General features: G+C 46.7%; 1 protein-coding gene across 1 annotated transcript; it reads right to left on the bottom strand.

The window, feature by feature from the left end:
• Positions 1-560: 560 nt before the first annotated feature.
• On the bottom strand, positions 561-19,472 carry HMGXB3 (HMG-box containing 3). The gene is made up of 21 exons (XM_054288016.1): positions 19,383-19,472; positions 18,573-18,720; positions 17,982-18,156; positions 16,986-17,549; positions 16,257-16,355; positions 14,633-14,764; positions 12,442-12,830; positions 11,915-12,090; positions 11,527-11,624; positions 10,854-10,952; positions 10,166-10,315; positions 8,246-8,547; positions 6,755-6,882; positions 6,073-6,204; positions 5,621-5,805; positions 4,812-5,031; positions 3,624-3,757; positions 3,121-3,237; positions 2,598-2,807; positions 1,426-1,888; positions 561-1,316 (listed from the first exon to the last, which is right to left on the bottom strand). The coding sequence occupies exons 2-21, from the start codon at positions 18,716-18,718 to the stop codon at positions 1,276-1,278; spliced, it is 3,960 nt and encodes a 1,319-aa protein (XP_054143991.1). The 5' UTR covers positions 18,719-18,720; positions 19,383-19,472; the 3' UTR covers positions 561-1,275.
• Positions 19,473-20,830: the final 1,358 nt, after the last annotated feature.

Here is a 20,830-nt window from a genome sequence, read left to right on the forward strand (position 1 = left end):
CCCCCAAAATTGGAGATAATTTATTAAACTTTCTCACTGACTGAAAAAAGTCACTAATGTCTCTTATAATAAGTTAATGTTCTTAACAGAAAAACCCCAAGCCATGATTACTGCATTTGCTCAGACTCAATACATTTACTTTAACAGTACGGTACTCAATAAGTTCCCCTTCACAGAAGGGAGTTTTCAACCACACTGCAAGCCTCAGAATCTTCCCCACTGCTCACTCAGACAAAATAAACTCCCAAGATGGCAACTTTGCAGTCTGGCATCCTACTTGTTTCCTATGTGTGTCACAGCAAACACCTTTACCACCAGCCATGGGCAAAGGGAGCTGCAGCAGCCACAGCACAGCTTTGCACCCACAGCCCCAGGTGTTCCTCAGGTGTGCTGCACAGGCAGAGGTCTCATACTGACTCCTCTCAAGGGGCTAACAAAGCAACCTGGGCAGCAGGAGACTCCTCTAACCCCCAGAGTGCTGTGGGAACATGGGCAGGGCAGGTGTGACACCTGACAAAGTGATGAGTGCAGCTCTCCCAGCACATCCACGCGAGCAGAACCCTGCTCGCTCTGGTGACACTGCATTCATCATTCCTCCCTGATCCTTCAGACAGTGTTTGGACGTCCCTCCCCTCTCCACAGCCACCCCCTGCACAGCACTTAAACCATCCTCCAACCCCTCAGCTGCCCTGGGGCTCAGTTCTTACCTTACTATACAGAACACTCTCCTCTCACTGTACCTTTTGGCTTCTAAATTACTAGTGCTCATGTGAAGGGACAAACAATTCTAGAAACTCCCTGCAGCCAAAGCATTCACAAACCTGGACCAGGAGTGCAGCCTCCAGGGAAGCTCCCCAGATACAGCACGTTAAAGCAGCACAGCTCCTCCTCCTCATGACTCCTTGCAGCCAATGCCTGTGAGAGCTCTGCAAGTTTACCAAGCAGGAGTCAGTATCCTAAATTCACCTATTCAGAATGTTTTGGGGGAAGTCGTTGAAGCCATTTACCATTTACACCTGGTCCCACACCCCCAGCCCTGCCACCAATAAGCACAAAGAAGTCAGCAAGCAAGATTCAGAATTAAATAACCTGTGTGTGCTTGACCACGCACACTCCCTGCTACCAGCAACTCCTCTGCAGGGAGGGCAACATCCTACAGCCCTGAACAGCAGGTCCATCACATGCCTTGGAGGCAGCTGCAGCCTTCTGCAAGGGGGTGACAGACCCGTGTGCACAGCAGCTATCACGATCCTATGGAAGCACAGAGCTCTTTGGTCAGTAACAGCAGTCAAAGCCACCAGCATCACATCTCCAACCTGTGGAGGTTGATAAAATAAAAAATAAACTCTCAAACCGGACAGCTGCAAAAGCTGGCTCAGCCCACCCATCCACACGACGACCAGAGAGAGAAACTAACTCAGTAACCTCCATCCTCCTCCTGCTTCACCTCTTCCTCCTCCTCCGCCTCCGTTTTGATCTGGGCCACGCCGAGCCGGTAGAGCGCGTCCCGGATCACCACCTCCCCGGGCTGGCAGCTCTGCACGATCTCCTGGATCTGCCGGTTGACGATTTCCCTGCTGGTGAGGAAGTCCATGAGGCGGTTGTAGAGGTAATAGTGCGTGGGGTTCTCGAAGGCGATGGGCCGCTGGCGCACGGTGCTGGTCCTGCTGTCGCCGATGGCGGCGGCGATGGCGCCGTAGGGCTCCAGCTCGCGGCACAGGGCGATGCAGCGGTGCCGCGCCGTGGCGTCCCAGGGGCTGCTCTGCTCCGCGCCCGCCTGCACGATGCGGCGCGCGCACGACTTGGTGACGGGGTGCTGCAGGGAGGGCTCGGCCACCGTCACGTCTACGCTGTAGTGCTGGTCCAGCAGCTCGGGGCAGGACACGTACTGGGGGAGACACACAGCAGGTGGAACAACAACTTCCCCACAGCTGAGGAGATAAAAGTACTGGCTGGCCAAACTCCAAGCAACACTATGACCCAGGACAGATGGAGAGCCTGATGATCCAGGCTTCCCCTACATGCCACAAGGATGGTATGTACACTCCCTTCTCACTTGTGTGCCCTCAGATAATCCCAAGGCACTAGGAGCCATCTTTCTCTTCTACTTGTCAAGGAATAGCAGTAGTCTGAAAGAAGTGAGTTTCTGTGTCAAAATAAGTGACGTGCTCCAAAGTTCGTGATCTGAACTGCTACAGTGCACTCCCAGCACAGCTCTTCCTATTCTAAGGACAATTATTCAAACACCAGGTGTCTCCAGGCAACACCTAATACATTCTGCTATGCTTAGGAGTGATGCCCTGGCAAAGCTTAAATAAGGAGACACTTATTAGGTCAAATTCACTCCTGGCAGTGCTCAAAACCAGGCTGGATGGGGCTGTGAACAACCTGGCCTAGTGGAAGGTGACCCTGCCTACGGCAGGAGGCTGAACTGGATGAGCTTTGAGGGCCCTTCCAACCCAAACCATTGTGTGATTCTACAAAATTATCTCAAGCCACAATGCAAATTACATATGGGGGGGCCAGTGTTAACTTTAATCTCCCTGGCAGCTTTTCCATGCTGGACTGGCACAGCAGAGAGCAAAGACATAACTAACCATTGGAGGTTCCATGGGGTCAGAGAAGCAGCCCTGGTTCTTCCCCCACATCTGGGAAGTCAGGCCAGGCCAGCAGAGGTCTGCACACAGTGCCACTGAAGAGGCTGAATCAACAACATACACTGGAGGCCAGTGACGTGAGGATACCAACAAGTCCACGTGATCCCGAGCATTTTCTCCTCTTACTATGTACTTGGAGCCACACACAACCTAGAGCAAAGAAAGGATTGACATCAGCAGCACAATAAAATTAAAAGCTTACAGAAAAACAATCTAGTCTTAAAAAAATCCAGCTTCCTTTCACTAAGCAGACAGCTACTTTCTCTAAAGATACTCTGTTTCCTCCTCATACACATTCACCTTGCCATGGGGAATTCTCCAAGCCCTGAGGAACATGTTCCATTCCCAAGGCTCAGAGAAGCCCATTCCATTGCTTCTATTCAATGAGGAAGTTCCATGCTGTTAAGTCAAATAATGAATAGCCAAGGAAGAAAAAATCCACTGTGGCTCCAGTCTTCCCTACCTGATGTGGACACACTTTGTAGATTTTCCCTCCTGTGTGATGAGCAGAAGATGGTGTAATGCTTGTCCCATTCTGTACAAACTCATAGAGAGCCAGGAGGGAGTAGCAGAGCTCATCCTAGAAAAGACAGGCCCCAGAGAAAATTACTAAAATTAACAGATTCCTGCAGAGAGGGAAAAGGCAGCATGCAAGGTCTCCCAAATCCTAATTTGCACTTCATCCAATAACTTCCTAATCCCACACTCAGCACTGTGAGGATGACAACCAATTACACAATGCTGAGCCAGTGACAAGGTAATTACAGGCTTCCTTTCTTCTAGCCCACAAAGGTTCAATTTATTTCACCATGTGTAAATTATCCTATAACCTGCTGGCACCCATCCCTGCCCTTAGAGCAGTCAGATGAGAAATTAATTGTCTAGGATGGCAAGAGTGGATGAGGGAAAGACAGTGAAGAACAGCTCCACTCCTGCAGGCTTGTCTGTGGGCAAACAAGCCATTACCTTGGTATGTGATGCCTCCCAGGGGATGCCACACTGTGTCAGAAAGCTCTGCAGCTCTTCCTCACTGTAAGAGTTTATCAGCTCAGGCCTGAAGACTTCTTCCTGAAGGAGCCTCACCAAGGCACTCCCGTTACCTGCAAAGGCAGGAAACAGCACTCAGCAGTCTCAGCACTCATTCTCAGGAAGGGAACTTACCAAAATAATTTCTTAAGAAGATGGCAGAAACAGAGATTGCACAACCCACAGCCAGCCAGAGAGAGCTGTGAACAGTCCTACGTGCAGAGCACATCACAGAGCACTTGTCTTGAGCCCTTCACTGCTGAGGTCACCAGAGTGAGCCCAGCATAGCTGCAGACCCCATAAGCACTCATCTATCCTGTCATTTGTAACCTTTAAATGACTGATGGGAGGACAACCAAGTGAAGAAGAGCAGAGATAAATGTCACTGCAGCCCTTGGGCTGAACAGCTCCAGGCTTAGCCTTCACATCTCCCTGGCTCTTTCTCAGGAACTCCATTTCCACAAAAGCCCACACAGCCCTTCTGCAGCCCAGCTCTGAAGCAGCTGCAGCCCTGTCTGCAAAGCCAACTCACACACTTGCTAAGCCTGCAAAGCCAGTCTTCCTTCCTATACACAACATCTAAATTCTTAAGGGAACCAGGTGCTAACTGATCTCAGCTCTCAGATATGAGATTATTCCTCTCACTGCTTCTTGTTCCATGCAGTCAATATGACAATTCTGATCAGGACTACCACACCACTCTCCTAGTTTTTTCTCAAGTTCTGTAAAAACTTATCCACCCTTTATTGAGATTGTAACACTGAGATACCAAGCACTACCAGCAACTTCCACACTTCCACACTCCAAGTATCAGTCTAACATGAAACAAACACTGACTGGCATTCAAGATGCGCATGCATCCCTCTGCAATCAGACTCTATCTCACCTGGGGTGCAGTGCTCTCATGTCCCCCATGTCTCAAATGCATCAGAGCCCACCACTGCATAGAAACTTCACAGGAAAAGCTAAGCCTCAAGTAACAAAGTAGCCTGGGAACAGCTGAAATCACCTCAATGTTCCTGTCTTTTCTGTGTCATGCAATCAGCTATTCTTAATGTTAAATATCACCAAGACTGAAGTCACCAACACATCAAGCACTCCCTTAATGGGCACAACCTGAGCCATTACCTGGCACTGGCTGTGCATGCAGGTTCTTGTCCTTCTCTGTATTGATCACCACTGCTCCTCTCATCAGTGGAGGGAAGAAAGGAGCAACAATAGAGGCATCAAACTTTGTGATGGGGATGCTAGAAGGAAAAGCCACCTGCTCAATCACCTCTGTCTCCATCGTGGACCAAAAGTCTTCTACGTTCACTTCACTTGATGGCAAGTATTCTGGCCAAGTAAACTACAGAGAGAAAGAAAGAGTGGTCAAATACAAAAACCACAGTTCATTTGACAGCTCTGTGTCAGTCTCACTCATGGCATGAGGACTATCCAGGAGAGTGCTTAGCTCAAATATAACAAGATGATTTCAGTCTCCTAAAGCTTCCCACAACCACTTGGCCTCAGGTAAGACTCAAAATTTACATGTTTGACATAAAAGCCAGACATGCTACATTCTCCTACTAGGGCTTTTTTCCCCATTAGAGAAGACAGCACCTCAGGGAAACTTGAGGAAAAAAGGAATGTGTTCATGTCAAAGGAAGAAGACCAAATTCAACAACTTCCATCCAAGGTTCCTCCTACCCAAGGCTGCTGGACAAAAGCTGTGGTCCAGGGACAAAGGATCTCGTTTTCCCTGAACTACACATCAACACCTCTAAGGGGAAGCACAGACATTGCTGCTCCAGCCACATCCTCTTGTCAGGCATCAGCAGAAAACCACTCACAAAGGTCTCATGTACTTATTGTGCATCATGGAGACCAGAGTCAGCAAAAAATCATTATGATCTGCTTTGAACACAAACAGGATGTGAGCTGTGGGAAAAACCTACCTCTATATTTTTCAGTGCTAGGACATTTTCCGTATTCCTCTGGGCTATTTCCACCTTGGGGGTTATGCCACAGATTCCACAGATCATATCATTGTAATCCCGGACTGTCAGGCATTCAAAAGCCCAGTAGCCATTGCACAGCAGCTCCTGGAGCTGAGCCTGCTCATCAGGGCTCAGGCTTTTATCTGAAAAGAGAACATGCCACTGTTACAGTTTTCACATCCTGAAGCCACTGCAGAGGTAGTAGGGCTCTCCTACACAGGATAAAACCAAACCTGCCCTCCAGAGAATTGTTACAAAGAACTGGTCATAGAGGTACTGTTTGGTTTAGGAAGGGATTTAATAGAAACATACCACACTAAAATAGGTGAGGTTTGCCTTTTTATAACCTAGCAATCATCATCAGGTCACAGTTTGGTATGTTATGGTAAAAAGCAAGAAGGAAAACTCACCAGTTTGCTCCTGAACAGAGTCAAGGATGTTGCCAACAGCCACTCTGGGATCCTCTCCAAGTTTAATATGGTTTCGGATTGCAAACAGAAGATCCAAGCTCACTAACAATTTGTTACCCACATTGAAAAGGCCTGCAGTTAAAACAAGACAGTTATTGTCTGTAGGGTTCCAGATCTTCCTCACAAAGCAATTTATTCCTTACTGATACATGACACACTCACGAGTACAGTTTAGAGGATAATGGAAACACAGAGAGTGCTTCTGCACCTCTGAAATGCAGAGTTCCCTGCTGAAACATCAGCTCCTTTCACAGACTTGTCTGTTGTTAAAAAGCTACAAGGAACAGCTGTCAATCCATCTCACTAGCCAATGACATCAGACAGCACTCTCCAGAGATGTCTCTGACCATGATCTCAGGGGCTGCCTTGCAGAACTCAACATTCACAGAGACCTACACCAGTGAATCAAGGCAAGGCCTTCCTCACCAGAGCATTCATGTGTTTTCACTCACAAATATAGATTTACTCACAGAATAAGCAGAAGCAATTAAAAAATAATTCAAATTTAGTATACCAGGGAAGGGAACAAGCTTTTCTAGTGCCTGGACAATGCTCTGATACAATCCCAAGGCTTCCAAAGGGTTCAGACTGCAGTCATGCTGTATGGTCACATTTCTCCTACCTGTGTAAATGTCAGTGAAGCTATGGAGGGCCAGACACTGCAGGTTCAAGCACACTTTGACCTGTGCTGTAACCACCTGTAATCTATTGGCTGTCAGCAGCCAGCACTCCTGAGGACCAGCAAGGGAACTGCAACACACAACAAAAAAAAAAAAAAAAAAACAACAAACACTCTGAGTGAAGCCAATGGGTTTTTTAGTCCAACCCTGCAGTAATTTCAGACATTCTAGTTGACATGAGTTCATTATTATGTAAATCTAAGCCAGCTCACCACATGATATCACACCAGAAAAAGTCACATTTTAAAAGAGATTTCCCAAGCAGAGGCAGGTCATAGCTCACATTCTTTTAAACAGCACTAGAGCATCCCTTCAGCTCGACACACTGGGCACCTGCTATTGCAGAGGTGGAGAAAACCCATGGCCCCAGCTGCCCTGGGAGAAGTGGCTGTACCATAGCTGTGGGGATCAGTAATACATCCCACCAGCCTGTCCTGCACACAGACTCAGAGAGATCTGCTCCTCTGCAATGTAACTGACAAGGGGGAAGTTCAGACAGGAGAGTGCCAGTGGCTGAAATACTGCTGTCCACCTGAGAACACAGGAATCAAAGCCAAAGTCTCCTCCTTCCCACTGGCAGGGCTTCAATTAGAGCCTGTGCAGACACATGGGAGAGTCCCACATGCAGAGCACTGCAAAGCAGCCAGGCACAGACAAGGATTTACAATGCACAGGCTGGTAAGACCCATGGTGAGGGACAGGGTGTGAGACTGCTCTGTTCTGAAAAAAATACAGAACATAAAAAGTAACTCTTCTGGAAAGATCTCAGTTAGTGCTAGCCTGACAAAAGCAAATATCCATCCTTCATATCAATAATTTATTTGTGGAAGAATGAAACAACATTAAACTCCCTGACATTTTGTTGTAGGAAAAATCTTAGATCATATTTTCAGCAACAGGAGAACGTCTGGCAGACTAAGGGAAGAGATATCCTACAGGCTTTCATTCAAATCTTGTTAAGGCAATCTAGCTTATTTACTAAAAGTTTCTTAAAGTCCTTCAGGTTTCAATTTGGCTATTTGTTCCAAAAAGCATTCACTCAAGCACATGTTAAGAAATGAAAGGAATGAAAATATCATAAGCAAAAAGACCCACAGAGGAAATTCTCAGACCAGGGTGAAAGAGAAAAAGGAAATCACACAATGCACATCTGTAAACACACAAGTTTTCCTCTCTTAGCCTCAAAGCATCAGAATGGAAAAACAAAGAGGGGATGACTAATGAAAATACTGTTTCAATAAGAAAAAAGTTACATCTGGACTTTGCAGTCACTCTTTGATCCTGCCAAACCCTTTCCAACACATCTAGCTTACTCAGTGTCACTTTCACCAGCTTCACTACCAGGGGCCAAAGCAAATATTATTTCAGGCAGACTCAGAACAAAGAAAATCAGCACGAGTTTGAAAGAGTCAAAATGCAAAGCAGCATCTTACTTGCGTCCCCCTTTGAACAAGGGGCTGTTACAGAGGAGGCACTGCACGCACGGAGACTCGTAGTAGTTGGACCAGGAGGTCTGCTCGATGGTCACAGTCTCCTCACTCACGTTGGACAGGATGAGCCTGGAGCTGTTGAGCTCGTGGATGAGGGTGAAGATCTCAGCCAGCTCGGACTCGTTCTCGGGGATCTGCATCACCTTGCGCAGCAGCTGCAGCGTGGACTGACGCTGCGTCTCCTTCTGCAACGGCGTCAGGGGCTCGCTGGTGTTCAGCACGCCCGGCTGGCCTGCACTCACCTCCTGGGGAGCAACACAGCCCAACAGGCAAGCATGGGGATGAAATATTAGGCCCAAAAAAGTCATAAAAGGCAGCAGAAACACAGCAGCCTTTGCACTCAGTAAATCTGACTTCTACTCTACTGCTGAATCATTGACGCCACTTCAAGCTCAAATTACTTTAACAAAAATAGTTTATTACAGTCCAACTCCTGCACTGCCAAACCATCACAGATTGGCCATTGAACTGTTAAGTGCAGGGATTGGGGATCCAGAAGGTGAGGATAACCACCAACAGGTATATAAACACCTCAATAACCCTCATCACTCGAATCCCCAGTTATCACTGTCTTTCTCCACAGGCTCAGGGCAGCCTGCAAAACTCTCCAGAAGCTGGAGGAACCAACTAACAGTGAACTGGGGGCTGTGATACACAGAGCACACTAATCAGTAACAATTGATCAGTCTACAGTCTACCCTTCTCCAACACATACCATCACAACAAAATGCACAAACACAGGAGAACCAAACTCCAGGTTGTGCCAGGAGAACAAAGAGAACCCAAACAGGCTGGTCTGTTTAATCCCTGAAACTCTTCTGTCAACATTTCAACCTGGTTTTCTGACTAGTCCAGCAATGAGATAAATGATCAGTCAAAAGCCAACAAAAGACAACAATTAACTGTGTGACAGGAATGTTAAACAGATCTACAACCAGAAAAAAAGAAAATCTAAATGAGGAAGAGACAAGCCACATGCCTCTCAGAATGGAAGCTGAGCTAAGCACACTGCTGTTCCTTGCACAGTTGTTTGTGTGAGTTTCACACAGGCCATGTCTGTTTGTTTGCATCTTTAAAGCAAAAACAAAACCACTAAACAAAGTTATGTTCTTCAAAATAAAAAAAAAGGCAAGTGGATGAGTCATTACTGCACAGACTAAAATTCTGTCTATTTGATGAGTAGGTATTTCAGCTAGGAGCAGGAAAGCTCCTTTTTTTCATTTTTTTCATTTATTGTTTTAAAAACATGACAATTGAGTATGAGAAAAGCTAACCTCTGAGGCTGCAAAGGCAAAAAAAAAAACCTCCAGAATTAATTACATGCACATAGAACAGCAGACAACTGAAAACATATTTATACATCAGAAAAAAACCCTACATCCAGAAACAAATTCAGGTTGGAAGTAAAATTGCTCTACAAACCCTTAAAAACAGGAAGCTCTAATACAAGATGTACCAACTTAACTGACATCAGCCCCAAACTGCTCACAAAGCAGAGCATGCTGGGGAGTTTCTTGATGAAGTTTGAAGTTCAACAAAGCTGACACAGCAATGTGGTGACTTCAGGGTCGATTTTCCCAGCATGTACTGACACAACAGAAGGATTTTTAAGTTGAGGAGACACCCAGTGGTAGAATTGGGTGTGCTCATATTCTATCAGCCTGAAGCACCACTGCTACAGGAATTCAACAAACATCATCACAGATATTTTAAATAGGAACCATTCTGTCAAAGTTTATCATAATGAAAAGAAAAAAAAAAAAAAGCAAAGCCCAAACCATGCTTGCATAGGGACTTGCAAACTAAACTTCTCTGCCCAGCTCACAACAGACATGTGATGAAACAAGCCAGCTTGAACCTTACCAGGGATTTTGCTGTTTTCTCAGTCCTGTCTTTGGCAAGGTTGTATCCACAGCTTGGGCAGATGCGTGGCTTGTGCCTGTTTGTATACACATAACTGCAGGAGGGGTTCTTGCATTTTCCTCTGCCACGTGAGGTTGCCAATCCCAAATCCTGAATGACACAAAAGAGATGCTTGCTTGTTGGAGAATTTTGCTCAGAAATGGCCTATAGAGTTTTGTTCAGACATGCCATAATCATATACAGCTGGTGGAAAAGTTAAAGGCAGCTGTGAGGAGCAAATTCTCACAGCCTGTTTCTGTAAACAACAAAGTTCTCAGGTTTTTTCATAACAGGTAAACATTCTGTCCTTGGCTGGTATGGGAAAGCAAAAGTTGACAAACATGGAGGCCTTGAGGACTTTCATAACAGGGTGAGAAAATAAATCTTGGTTTCAATAACTGCTGAACTCAAGCAGGGCATGAGGATTCTGCATGGGGACATGAGTTAAAATCCATCTCTTAACAAGGCCCTGCACAGCCATCCTGGACTAGGTCTAGAGATGACATAAAGCACAGATTATTTCATGTTAAAAATGAAATGTATTTGTGCCAGTCAGTAAAACAGAAGTCCCACATAATTCTCACCCCAGAGAGGACACTCCCTGTGGCAGAAGTGAAATAGTTTTTCACACTATTTGAAAAATTCTCACCAAAGTTACGGTGCAACTGTACTTGTAGGAAGGGAACATGTCTGGTTTGACCTCCACAACTTTAACCTGAGATGCCCTGCTTATCACAGAACTGTGGAGCTAGAGATTGAAAGCAGAAAAAACAACACCCATCAGACACCTATTACTAAATACATGGACCAATATCAATATCTATTAGCATTACTGCCCCCAAGAGATTGATTTATGTTCATTTAATATCCCAAATACCATAAGACACCATTTTGCATGCAAAGGCATTACAATTCACAGATTCATTTCAGCACCTTGGCATACTGAGGCATATTTTATAGGTGAAAAGCTCAGTATTCAACATTGCATGTCAGATTATCAAAGCACCAGCAGATCCTTAAAGCATCTTCTGGAAGTAGCTGGGAGGTTCCCAAAGTAACCAACAGCAGGATTGTCCAACAACATCTCTCAGCTCAGTTCCCACACTCAGCCACCAAGAAGTCATTCTGCTATCCAGCCATATCATAAAAACAGCCACTCACAGATCTCATCATCATAAGGCAGATACATTTTTTGTTCTATTTCTCACTCAGGTCATATCACTCACCTGGGAGAAAAAAAGAAAAAAACAACAAACCAAAACCACAAACAAAACCCTCCCCCCCAAAAAAAAATCCAGGAAAATAGTTTGCATTTGAAGAACCTTTTGCTCCTCAGCAGTTGGTGGCTGCAGAACTGACTGGCCCAACTGTTTCAGTGTACTGGGTTTCAAGCCTGATGTTCTCACAGGAGAATGCTTGTCTAGAAGGAGGAAAGAGATGCATCAGGTTAAATGTGAGAAAACAGGTCCTGTTTCTTTCTGACATCTTAGTTAAATGCTGCTATAGTCATGTGAGATCTTTCCTCTGAGCTTGAAATAACCCAAGCAGGTGTTTCATGGCCCATTTACTCCAGTCAGGCAGAGACAAACTGGTTTTTTCCTAGCATTAGTAACCACCTCCCCTGAAACCTATCTTATTATTGGCAGACACCACTTCAGCAAGGTGAGGAAAGACAACAGCTCCCAAAGCACACAGAGATGCTGCTTTTACCAGCACTTGCAAAGGCCTGCCTGCTGCTCAGCTGCTCTGTGCTGGCTTCTCTCCCCACAATGAATGGAGCAGGCAGAATGGCTCGCATGGGTCTGGCTGCAGCCAGCAAGGAGGACTTGGGTCTTGGTTTGCTCTTTGCTTCTTGTCCCTTATGTGTAGCAGCTGTTGCATCAGTTCTGAAAAACAAGAGCTACAAGTGGAAAAATACTCCATCTATTTCCCCTCAGCTTCAGTTTTCCTCTTTTCCCTGAATTGTGCTTTGTTAGCACACTAACCACAGCTATTGCAATAGAAAGAGACAGTGCTAAGGCTGCATCTGCCCTGTGACTACAATCTGTCATTTAAAGAAAAATATTAGTTCTGATGGACAAAGACTCAAAGGAACAATCCTGAACTGGCACAAAACAGACAGCAAACACAGTAAGTTTTACAGGAAGCACTGCCAACAGCCTTCAACTTCTTGGACTAGTCCCACAAGCACACAATAGACATCATATGCTCCCATAACACATGGAAAAGTGACTCACCCCACCACTGGCTTTTTCACACAGGCATTTGGACTGAACACCTCAGAAGACGTGGGCATTCCCTGCCCTACACTTCCTTTCTCTGCCTGCTCCGAAGAGGCGTCCGCTTGCCGCTGGGCACTGCTCCTGTCTTCAGCAAGCACATTATTTGGGAGAAAGTGGCTCTCAGAGATGATCACCTCCTCCCACTCCATCTCAGGCATCTGGTCTCCACCAGGCACAGCACTCAGCAGCTGGCTGACAGCTTCAGAGCTCTCCAAGGCAGACTTGGAGGAACTCTCGCTGGCGGCCGTGGGTTCCGTGAGGGCTGACTGCTGACCTCTTTTAGCTGCTGGAGTTTTGAGAGAGGTGCCTGAATTTGGCTCAGATTTGCTTTTTGGTTGTTTTTCCTGGAAACAAGGAGAGAGTCACACTTCAGAGCTTTCAGCTTTCACAGATAAGCAAGTCCCCTGCACATATGCCATGTTTCCTGTGGCCTATTTAATGCTGGAACAAAACAGCAGAATTCGACGTGTTTAAGCAGTGAATTGTATGGGAACAGACAGACAGCATCTCCTACAACAACAAAGGCCCTGCTAACATTGTATCTGCCCTCTTGGCCCTTCATGTATTATTTTTACATGCTGTTTACTTTGAAGAATCTATCTATCTTTCTTAAATATCCTTAAATATCACCATTAGCATCAACAGCACAAAGTCACCCACCACCCTCTGTAGCAAGGGCCCACCTCCCATGCTCCTCTTTCATGGCTTCAGCTCCCTGATGCTGTCTGTTCTTCCACATTATTGAGCAATCAAAGGGAATTAAGACAGAGAATCTGCATATTTTGGATATAAGCTTTCAGAAAAACAAGCATGTGAGCCAACCAGAAAACAGGATTACTTAGGAAGATTTTCTGACTTTAAGAAAAATGTTAGTTCCAAGACTAAGGCTACAGAAATCATTGTACTGGAATCAACAAAGGTACAATGAACACTGATTTGGAATATGGAAAAATATATCAGAAACGGAATCCAGCAGACCAAAGTCTGAAAGACAAAAAGGAAAGCTCCCTCTAAAACTTTCAGTTATAACCAGAGTAGGCTTGAACAGCAGCACACATGCCCTGCTCAGGCAGAATCCAGAAATACTCTTTGCCTTCAGCCATCTCTCTACCTCAGCAAGTTTACCAAACAAAAGTGAAGATGTCACCATCACTATTTGTACCCTACCACACAGGAAGCTCAGCCTTCAGCTCAGACACCACAGAGTCTGCAGGCTGCCCAAAAGAGTTCTCATCCCTGAATGTTTAATGGATCCAGACACAAAACAAAGGAAGTTCAGAATAAATCCACATAAAGCCACTGAATGTCAATGCCAATTTTCTCACTGAGAACATCCTTTAAATTGTGCCTGGGGAGTCTTGCTTCAGACAGAAATGCACATCTGTTCAGAGCTGACTAATTACCAGGATAGTGCCAAGGTTTAAGGATCAAGTGTGTTTTTCTGTACACAGCTAGCAGAGATGCCAATAACTTAAGCAGAAGAGGCATCATGTGGAGAAAGACTTTTCCACTCAGGCTTTACAACTCTACCAACACCTGGAAACTTCCTTCCAGTCAGTAGTGAGAACGTCATGATCAGACACATGGCCATGAGACAACAATACCCAACAGCACTTCAGCCTCCACTAAATCAAATTTATTAACAAGCTCCTAAAGGATCATACACCTCCTCTAGTTAAGAGTTATTCCTCCTCTTTATTAAAAAAAAATGTTGAAAGACCACAGAAAACTAAATTTGTGGAAAAACTTCAAATGTTGATATTAATTACCACAAAACAACTTTCCAAGTTTAGTTGGGGCTGTAGCAGGAGGAACAGCAATGCCTTCCAGTCACGGGAGCTGTGCAGACAGAGGGCCAGAAGCATGTGTACCCTCTCAATGAGAGATATTTTAGCAAATGTAGCCCCATCTATTCTAACAGATATGAGCAGCATCTTTACCCAAGCTGTGGTGATTTCAGTTCTCACCTTGGCCAAGTGTCCTCTGCAACAGTGACTTGCTCCAGCACATGCACTGGAACATGAGTGCAGGAATCATTTCTGATGTATCTGACCTCCTGTGCTAGATCTAAGGTCTAGAAGTATCACAGGCATTCACAAAACCAGCACTTTTCGTCTCAAAGTCAGGAAAAGAAAGACAAATTTACCTTTGGAATCCACTTCCCTCCCAGGAAGTTCCCACACGTTGGGCATTTTGGTGGCTTATGCCTGGTGACATAAGTGAAGGAACAGCCAGGATTGGTGCAATTTCCATGTCCCCTGCGAGTATAGGTGGTTGTCTGAAACAAGAATTGTCAAGAATTTGTCTACAGACCTGAAAACCACCACAAAGCTGTGCTGATCACTTCTTTTTCCTCATAAGCACCTTACAAATGCTATTTGGCAAATCACCAGCCTTCCACTATTATTCATTTTACTGAACAAACAGCACACAGCTGGGTCAGCACCAGGTGAGTCAGCACCATAACTACTGTGAGTCTAAATGCTCAGTCTACACAATAGCCTCTGGTATTACCAGAATTTAGATCAACCTGCAGAGCAGAGATGAACAATGCACATAACCTCCTGGAGAAACTAATCTTGCATTTACAGTGATGTGAAAGTTCTTTTTGAACAGGAAAAAGTCACAGTAAGATGGCATTAAAATGCTTCTAACAGCAACCCACAGTAAGACAAGATGTGATTAACACTCATGGCAACACAGCAAAAAGACTTGAAGAGAAGCACTCATGATGCAAAGGCAGTTTTGTCTGTAATTTGTTGCTGTATGGGATGGTCAAGTGTTCCCTGGTCCTCCACTGTAACTTGCTATGAATTACTGAAACATGAGCAGCATCACCAGGCACTATTTTTACAGACAACTAAAGTAGGACATGTCATCTGTGCCAGGACAACTGCAGCAACACACTTGAGTTTTTGTCAGCACAGCACTTCCCAATATCCCAACACTCCCAAGAGAGCTGTTGTACTGTAACTCCCTAACTAGGTACAGATTTTTATCTAGAACTGCAAGTGCTGCTGTCAAGGAAATGAGTCAATTTTAACCAGATCCTTCTCAGGCATAAAAACCTGAGGTATTTCCATTCTCCCCAGGACAACTGGAAGAGCATCACACTATGCACCACTATAAATATCTGCAGTGTTCCACCAGCTGGAAACATGGAGAACCTGGAAAAAAGGATTTGATGCTAGCTTACATAACAGAAGGAGCTGCAGTACTGACTGTACAACGAACTCCCAAAATGGCTACAAAAACACAGAGGCTGGAGTGGTTACATTAGTGAAATAATACTATTCTTCCTCATGCAACAGGCCACACAGCCTTTAATGTGGCTTCCCAAAACCTCAGGTCATTGCTCCCCTGCTCCATGAACATGGAGTTCATGTTTTCCTACCATAAAGGTAGATCCTTTCCCTCAAAGGGATGGACACTGCTTTTTATAAAGAGAAATATGCATCCAACTCGTGGATGGCTACACAGGAACTGCTGTTGGCCAGATGTGTTGTGATAGCTTTATCTACTCCACCTGTTTCCAAGAATTCCCTGAGGAAGAAGGCAGAAGAAATGGGCCCTGTAAGACACTGTAGAAGTCAGAGACCCTCTTAGCATAACACAAGGGACAAGAAATACATCAAGTAATACGGCAACTCCAAATTGGATTATCTTTAAAAACTGAACCATGAGCAAATCCCTCCGTCTAACATCTTTAAGACAAATCTATGATAATACATCCAAACTTTAACTACCATACAAGACTCTGAATTTCTTACCAATTTAATTGATGCTGGGTTCTCCACAACAGAGTGAGCTGGCAAAGGTAACATGATAAACTGTGTTGCAGGTGTGGAGGAGCTACTCTCTTCAGTATCCTAAAATGAAATCAAAGGGAAAATGCATGCAGAAAACAGACATGGTGACCCATATTCCTCCCTCTCATGAACATTAATGTGTCTTAAGGAGTGATGAGAGCAGAATACAGGATAGAGCAGCAATCATTTCAGCCTTACCAGATGAACTTTGGAAATTACCAAACTCCTCAAACAAAACAGAGAATGCAACTCTTCATGGACTAAGGTTTCTATGACTGATCCCTAAAACTCCAGCTTAAAAGGACTCCCTTCTACTTCTCTACAGTCAGGAAAACAGCTATCAGGAGCACAGCAGTAGCATTTTATCTCACCAAAATCTTGCAGTGCAACTGCAGAACCCAATTACTGGCACTGCAATACCTCAAATATTGTTATAACAAACAATTAAAAGAACTCAGTCACGTTAAGACAATTGATATCACCACAGGGCTGAGTCAATCTGCAAGCAGAGACAACTCAGTCAAGGAGTTACTTTTATATCATTCGTTACAAAAAAGAGTTTTTGTTCCTCTCAGCATTGAGCATCAGCAAGTTGGGCAATCAGAGGATCTCAAGTACAATAGGGGAAATAGCACTCAGATGTTTCAGGTGAGATCTGGCAGGAGCCTGAGTGCCACTGGACAAACTTACCCTCCCAGTGACCACGGTCACCACAGACACCCCATCGGGCACCTGGGGCCGGGCCACAGCGATGCCCCCGTTGGAGATGTCTGCGGAGCTGCTCACCAGGGTCTCCTCAATAACCACTCGCGCTGCCTGGTACGGCTGCCCTTCTATTTCCAAAGAAGCCTCATCCAAGAGGATCTCTCCAGCCACTTTCTCTGACACAGGCCCAACGTAGTGAGAGAGAACCTCTGAGGTAACAGCTTCCTCTGCAGCCTCGGGCTGGGCAAAGGCTGCCGTGTCCTCTGCCAGCCCCTCGATGGCGATGCACTGCTCCGAGACGCCGGCCCGGCCCGAGTCCATGGAAAGGATGCTCTGCACGGTGTCACGGGGCACACTGGTGACATTCCTGGGAGCTGCCAAGCCTTCAGATGCTGCTGGGCTCTGTGTCACACACAGCTCCAGAGACTGCCTGCTCCTGTCCTCCTGAAGACTGGTTTTGGGAATAATGATATAATCGGAGCGGGGAAGAATCTTGCGGAAGCCTGGAATGTCAGGGACCACTGCAGTTCGAGTGGATGCCTTGAAGTTCTGTGGGCAAAACCAGAGGATGGAATAAATTCAAATGAAAAAAGGAAGAGATTCAGTTCTCAATCCTGCTATTTTAGTGCCTAAGGTTCATATGGTTTCCTGTAGTTTACTGGGAATTTCTCCACATGACAGAGCCTGCAGAATCCTGCTCACTCCTGGTTTTATCACCCAACACTCACTCTGATGAAAGGACACAAAAACAACTGTCATGAGCAGGTACCAGACATATCCATCCTGGATTACAAACCATCCTCCCTCAACTGAACACAAGGCAAAGGCAAAAGGCAGAGGCCTCACAGCACTTCTCTAAAGACTGCCCTGGGCAAGGATACAAACTGGAATCTGCAGTTAAACAACCCTCCTACACAGGGCTATGTAAGCAGGGAACTGCCTCTCTCCTCAGCAGCCACAGAACTTCCAGGAAGAACTCACCGGGTCCAGTCCCTCTTTCTCTAGCTTGGCTTTCTCCAAGTAGTAGCTCCTTTCAGCCACACTGAGCAACCTCCAGCTCTCACTGATCTTTTTGTTGATTTCAGACTGAGGGAGGTGTGGAAGCTCTTGTTGTACTTTCAAGTAAATGTCATAATAGTAGAGAAGGTAAGCAGATCTGAAACACAACCAGAAATTGAAATATTATGGTTGTTCTACATAAATTCCTTGGGGAAAAATAAATCCACAAAGTTTAGGTTTGTCTCAAGGTCATGTGACAAGCAAGTTACATTTAATTTCATTTGCAAATGCATTTTTTAACCAAATGAAAATTCTCTCTCTGAGGAGAACCTCAGAAGAAAAAAAAGAACCTCTAAGGGCCAGCCTAAGGCAAATTATGATGGGGGTAAACAAACTCTAAACTGAGCAACAGTGGCACCTGTAAAGAGTGTCTGAGCAGGCCCAAAGTGCCAGGCTGATATTTCATATACAATGCTTTACAGTATGAAGTGCTCAAAGTCCACTCATGTCAGAAACAGGGAAAACTGCTCCCACACCCTACAGAGGAATCAAATGAAGGCAGAAAGAACTTACCGAGGTTTCTTGGCTTTTTCTCCATGATCACCAGTACTTTTATGTTTCTTCTTCTTCTTGGATGGCACGGGAGAGGTGTAAGTGTAAGTGCTCTCTATCTCCTCCATCACCACCGTGACCTCAGCGCCATCATAGGGAGCCTCCATGGCTAAAACACACGTTCTGTGTTATGCTCTGGCCAAGTTATACAACGTTTCTCCCAACAAATACAGCTTTTAATCACTTCAGTAAACTGACAGCAGTGTTGGCATCTAAGTCTAAGTGTAATTAAATCAAGGTAACTATGTGTTCTCTATGTATCTAGTTTCAAAAGGAAACTTTTTTTTCTACACCCTCAATAGCATCAATTCAGGGCGGATACACTGCACCTGCATTTCCACAGCTGCAATTGCACTCTCAGGTCAGTTTGGTGACCCAGAGGAGCCGCACACTCGGCCAAGAGCTGCCTGCGACAAGGTGCCACATCAGGGCCACGCTGCACAGGCACGGCCGGAGGCTGCGGGAGCCCCGCAACCCTCACGCACCGCCAGCCCCCCGGGGCTCCTCGCCCGACAGCGGTGACGGACGGCTCCGGGAGGGAGGGAGGACACGGAGGATAAAGGCAGCAGCACCTGCGGCAGCACAGCCCCGGCACGGCCCGCACCTCGGCCCCCGCAGCCGGTGATGCCGGGCGAGCCTCGGGCCGTCACCCCCAGCCCCGTCAGCCCCAGCCCCGTCTCCTCCGCACCGCCCGGGGCCAAGCGGAGCGGCGCGGCTCCCTCCCGTTCAGCTGAACGTTTCCGCGGCGCCCTCCCAGGTGTCCCCACTCACCGGACAGCTCCGCGGCCGCGCGGACGGACAGGCGGCGAGCTGCGGTCACGTTCCCGCCGGGGCGCGGCGGCGTGGAGGAGGCAGCGCCGGGGCCAGGGGCCGGCCGCGCAGGGGGGAGCGTGCGTGCGGGCGCTGCGGGGCGGGCGGGCTGTGCGGGGCGGGCCGCCCCGGCATGCTGGGCCGGCTGCGGGCCGGGCCCGGGCGGAGCGGGGCTGCACCGGGGCCTCCGCGCCGGGGCCGCCGCCGGAAGAGACCGTGGAAACGGCGTCCGGGGCATGACGGGGCGGGACGGCGGCCGGGAGGGGTCAGTCCTCCTGCGCATGCGCCGCGAGGAGGCGGCGCGCACGTGCGCGGTTCCCGCTGTTTTCCGTGAGGGCGGCGACGCGTGAGGGCGGGGCGGGGCACGGGCAGCACGGCGCAATAAATACTTAATTAGCGTATAATTAGCGCTTAGTTTGTAACGGGCTCGGGCCCGCCAGTGAGAGTGCGTTCTGCGGGAATAGCATCGAGCTCTTCCGTTCATCAGTGCGTGCAGTTGTAAAAAATAGGTCAGAAAGTGTTGTAGAATAGTTGATAATTGTTAGCATTGTTAGTTTGGTTGTTATATTGTAAAAGGGCTTAAAAGGGTCGTTATAAGAAATATGATACTCAATGTACCGTAATACACCTAAGTAAAGTGCACCAGGAGCCAGCCTGGACAGAGCTGCAATGGAGAATCAAGCGCCTTCACCTTTCATGCACATGAAGGATCCCAACAGAAACCAATGCAAAGGGACAAAAAACAGGATAAAAAGGGACACCTGACCCAGTGCTGCTGAATTTGTGCTGCTCCACCTGGAACATTGGGGACATCGCTGCTCAAGAAGCCCCAGTGCCGGTGCTGCAGCACCCTCGATGGGAACGCTCCTGCTCGGCCTGCAAGCCCCCATGCTTTAGGCCTTTTTTTATTATAATAAAAGCTGAAATTACTTTAGTACCAGGAGTGTGTTCCCATTTCTGCGCTGTCTTCACGTGTTTCTCTCTCCTGCGCTCCTTGGAGCAGCGCTCCAGGCCTGGCCCTTGCCCTGGTGGAGTGCAGCACCTGGGGCAAAGCGCTGCTCCAGGCTCTGGGGATGGCATCCAGCAATCACAGAATCGTTTAGGTTGGAACAGACCTCTGAGATCATCGAGTCCAACCCATAACCCAACACAACATCACCGTGTCAAACAGACCATGTGTGCGCCATGTCCAATCCCTCCTTAAACACCTCTGAGGATGGTGACTCATCAAGCAGCCCATTCCAGTGTCGAATCACGTTTTTTGTGAAAAAAATGTGTTCAACATGGATTATTAGGGGAATGTGAGTCAGAATATAATACCCCTACCAGTATTATGTAAAGAAGGCCCATACTAATGAATACAGGCTAGTACAAGCTCTTAGAGTTATTAATAAAATAGTTTTCCAGGG

The sequence above is a fragment of the Melozone crissalis genome, unplaced genomic scaffold, assembly GCF_028551555.1.
Source record: "Melozone crissalis strain CALT ecotype California unplaced genomic scaffold, PUWL_Pcris_2 ptg000061l_1, whole genome shotgun sequence".
NCBI classification, from domain to species: Eukaryota; Metazoa; Chordata; class Aves; order Passeriformes; family Passerellidae; genus Melozone; species Melozone crissalis.

Excerpts from the sequence above, each read along its gene's own strand:
- HMGXB3 (XM_054288016.1), bottom strand. The coding sequence starts at position 18,718 with ATGGAGGCTCCCTATGATGGCGCTGAGGTCACGGTGGTGATGGAGGAG. Across the intron at positions 18,157-18,572 it reads GAAAAAGCCAAGAAACCTCG|ATCTGCTTACCTTCTCTACT; the intron begins GTAAGTTCTTTC and ends GTTGTGTTTCAG. Across the intron at positions 3,758-4,811 it reads GCATGCACAGCCAGTGCCAG|GTAACGGGAGTGCCTTGGTG; the intron begins GTAATGGCTCAG and ends CTGCCTTTGCAG.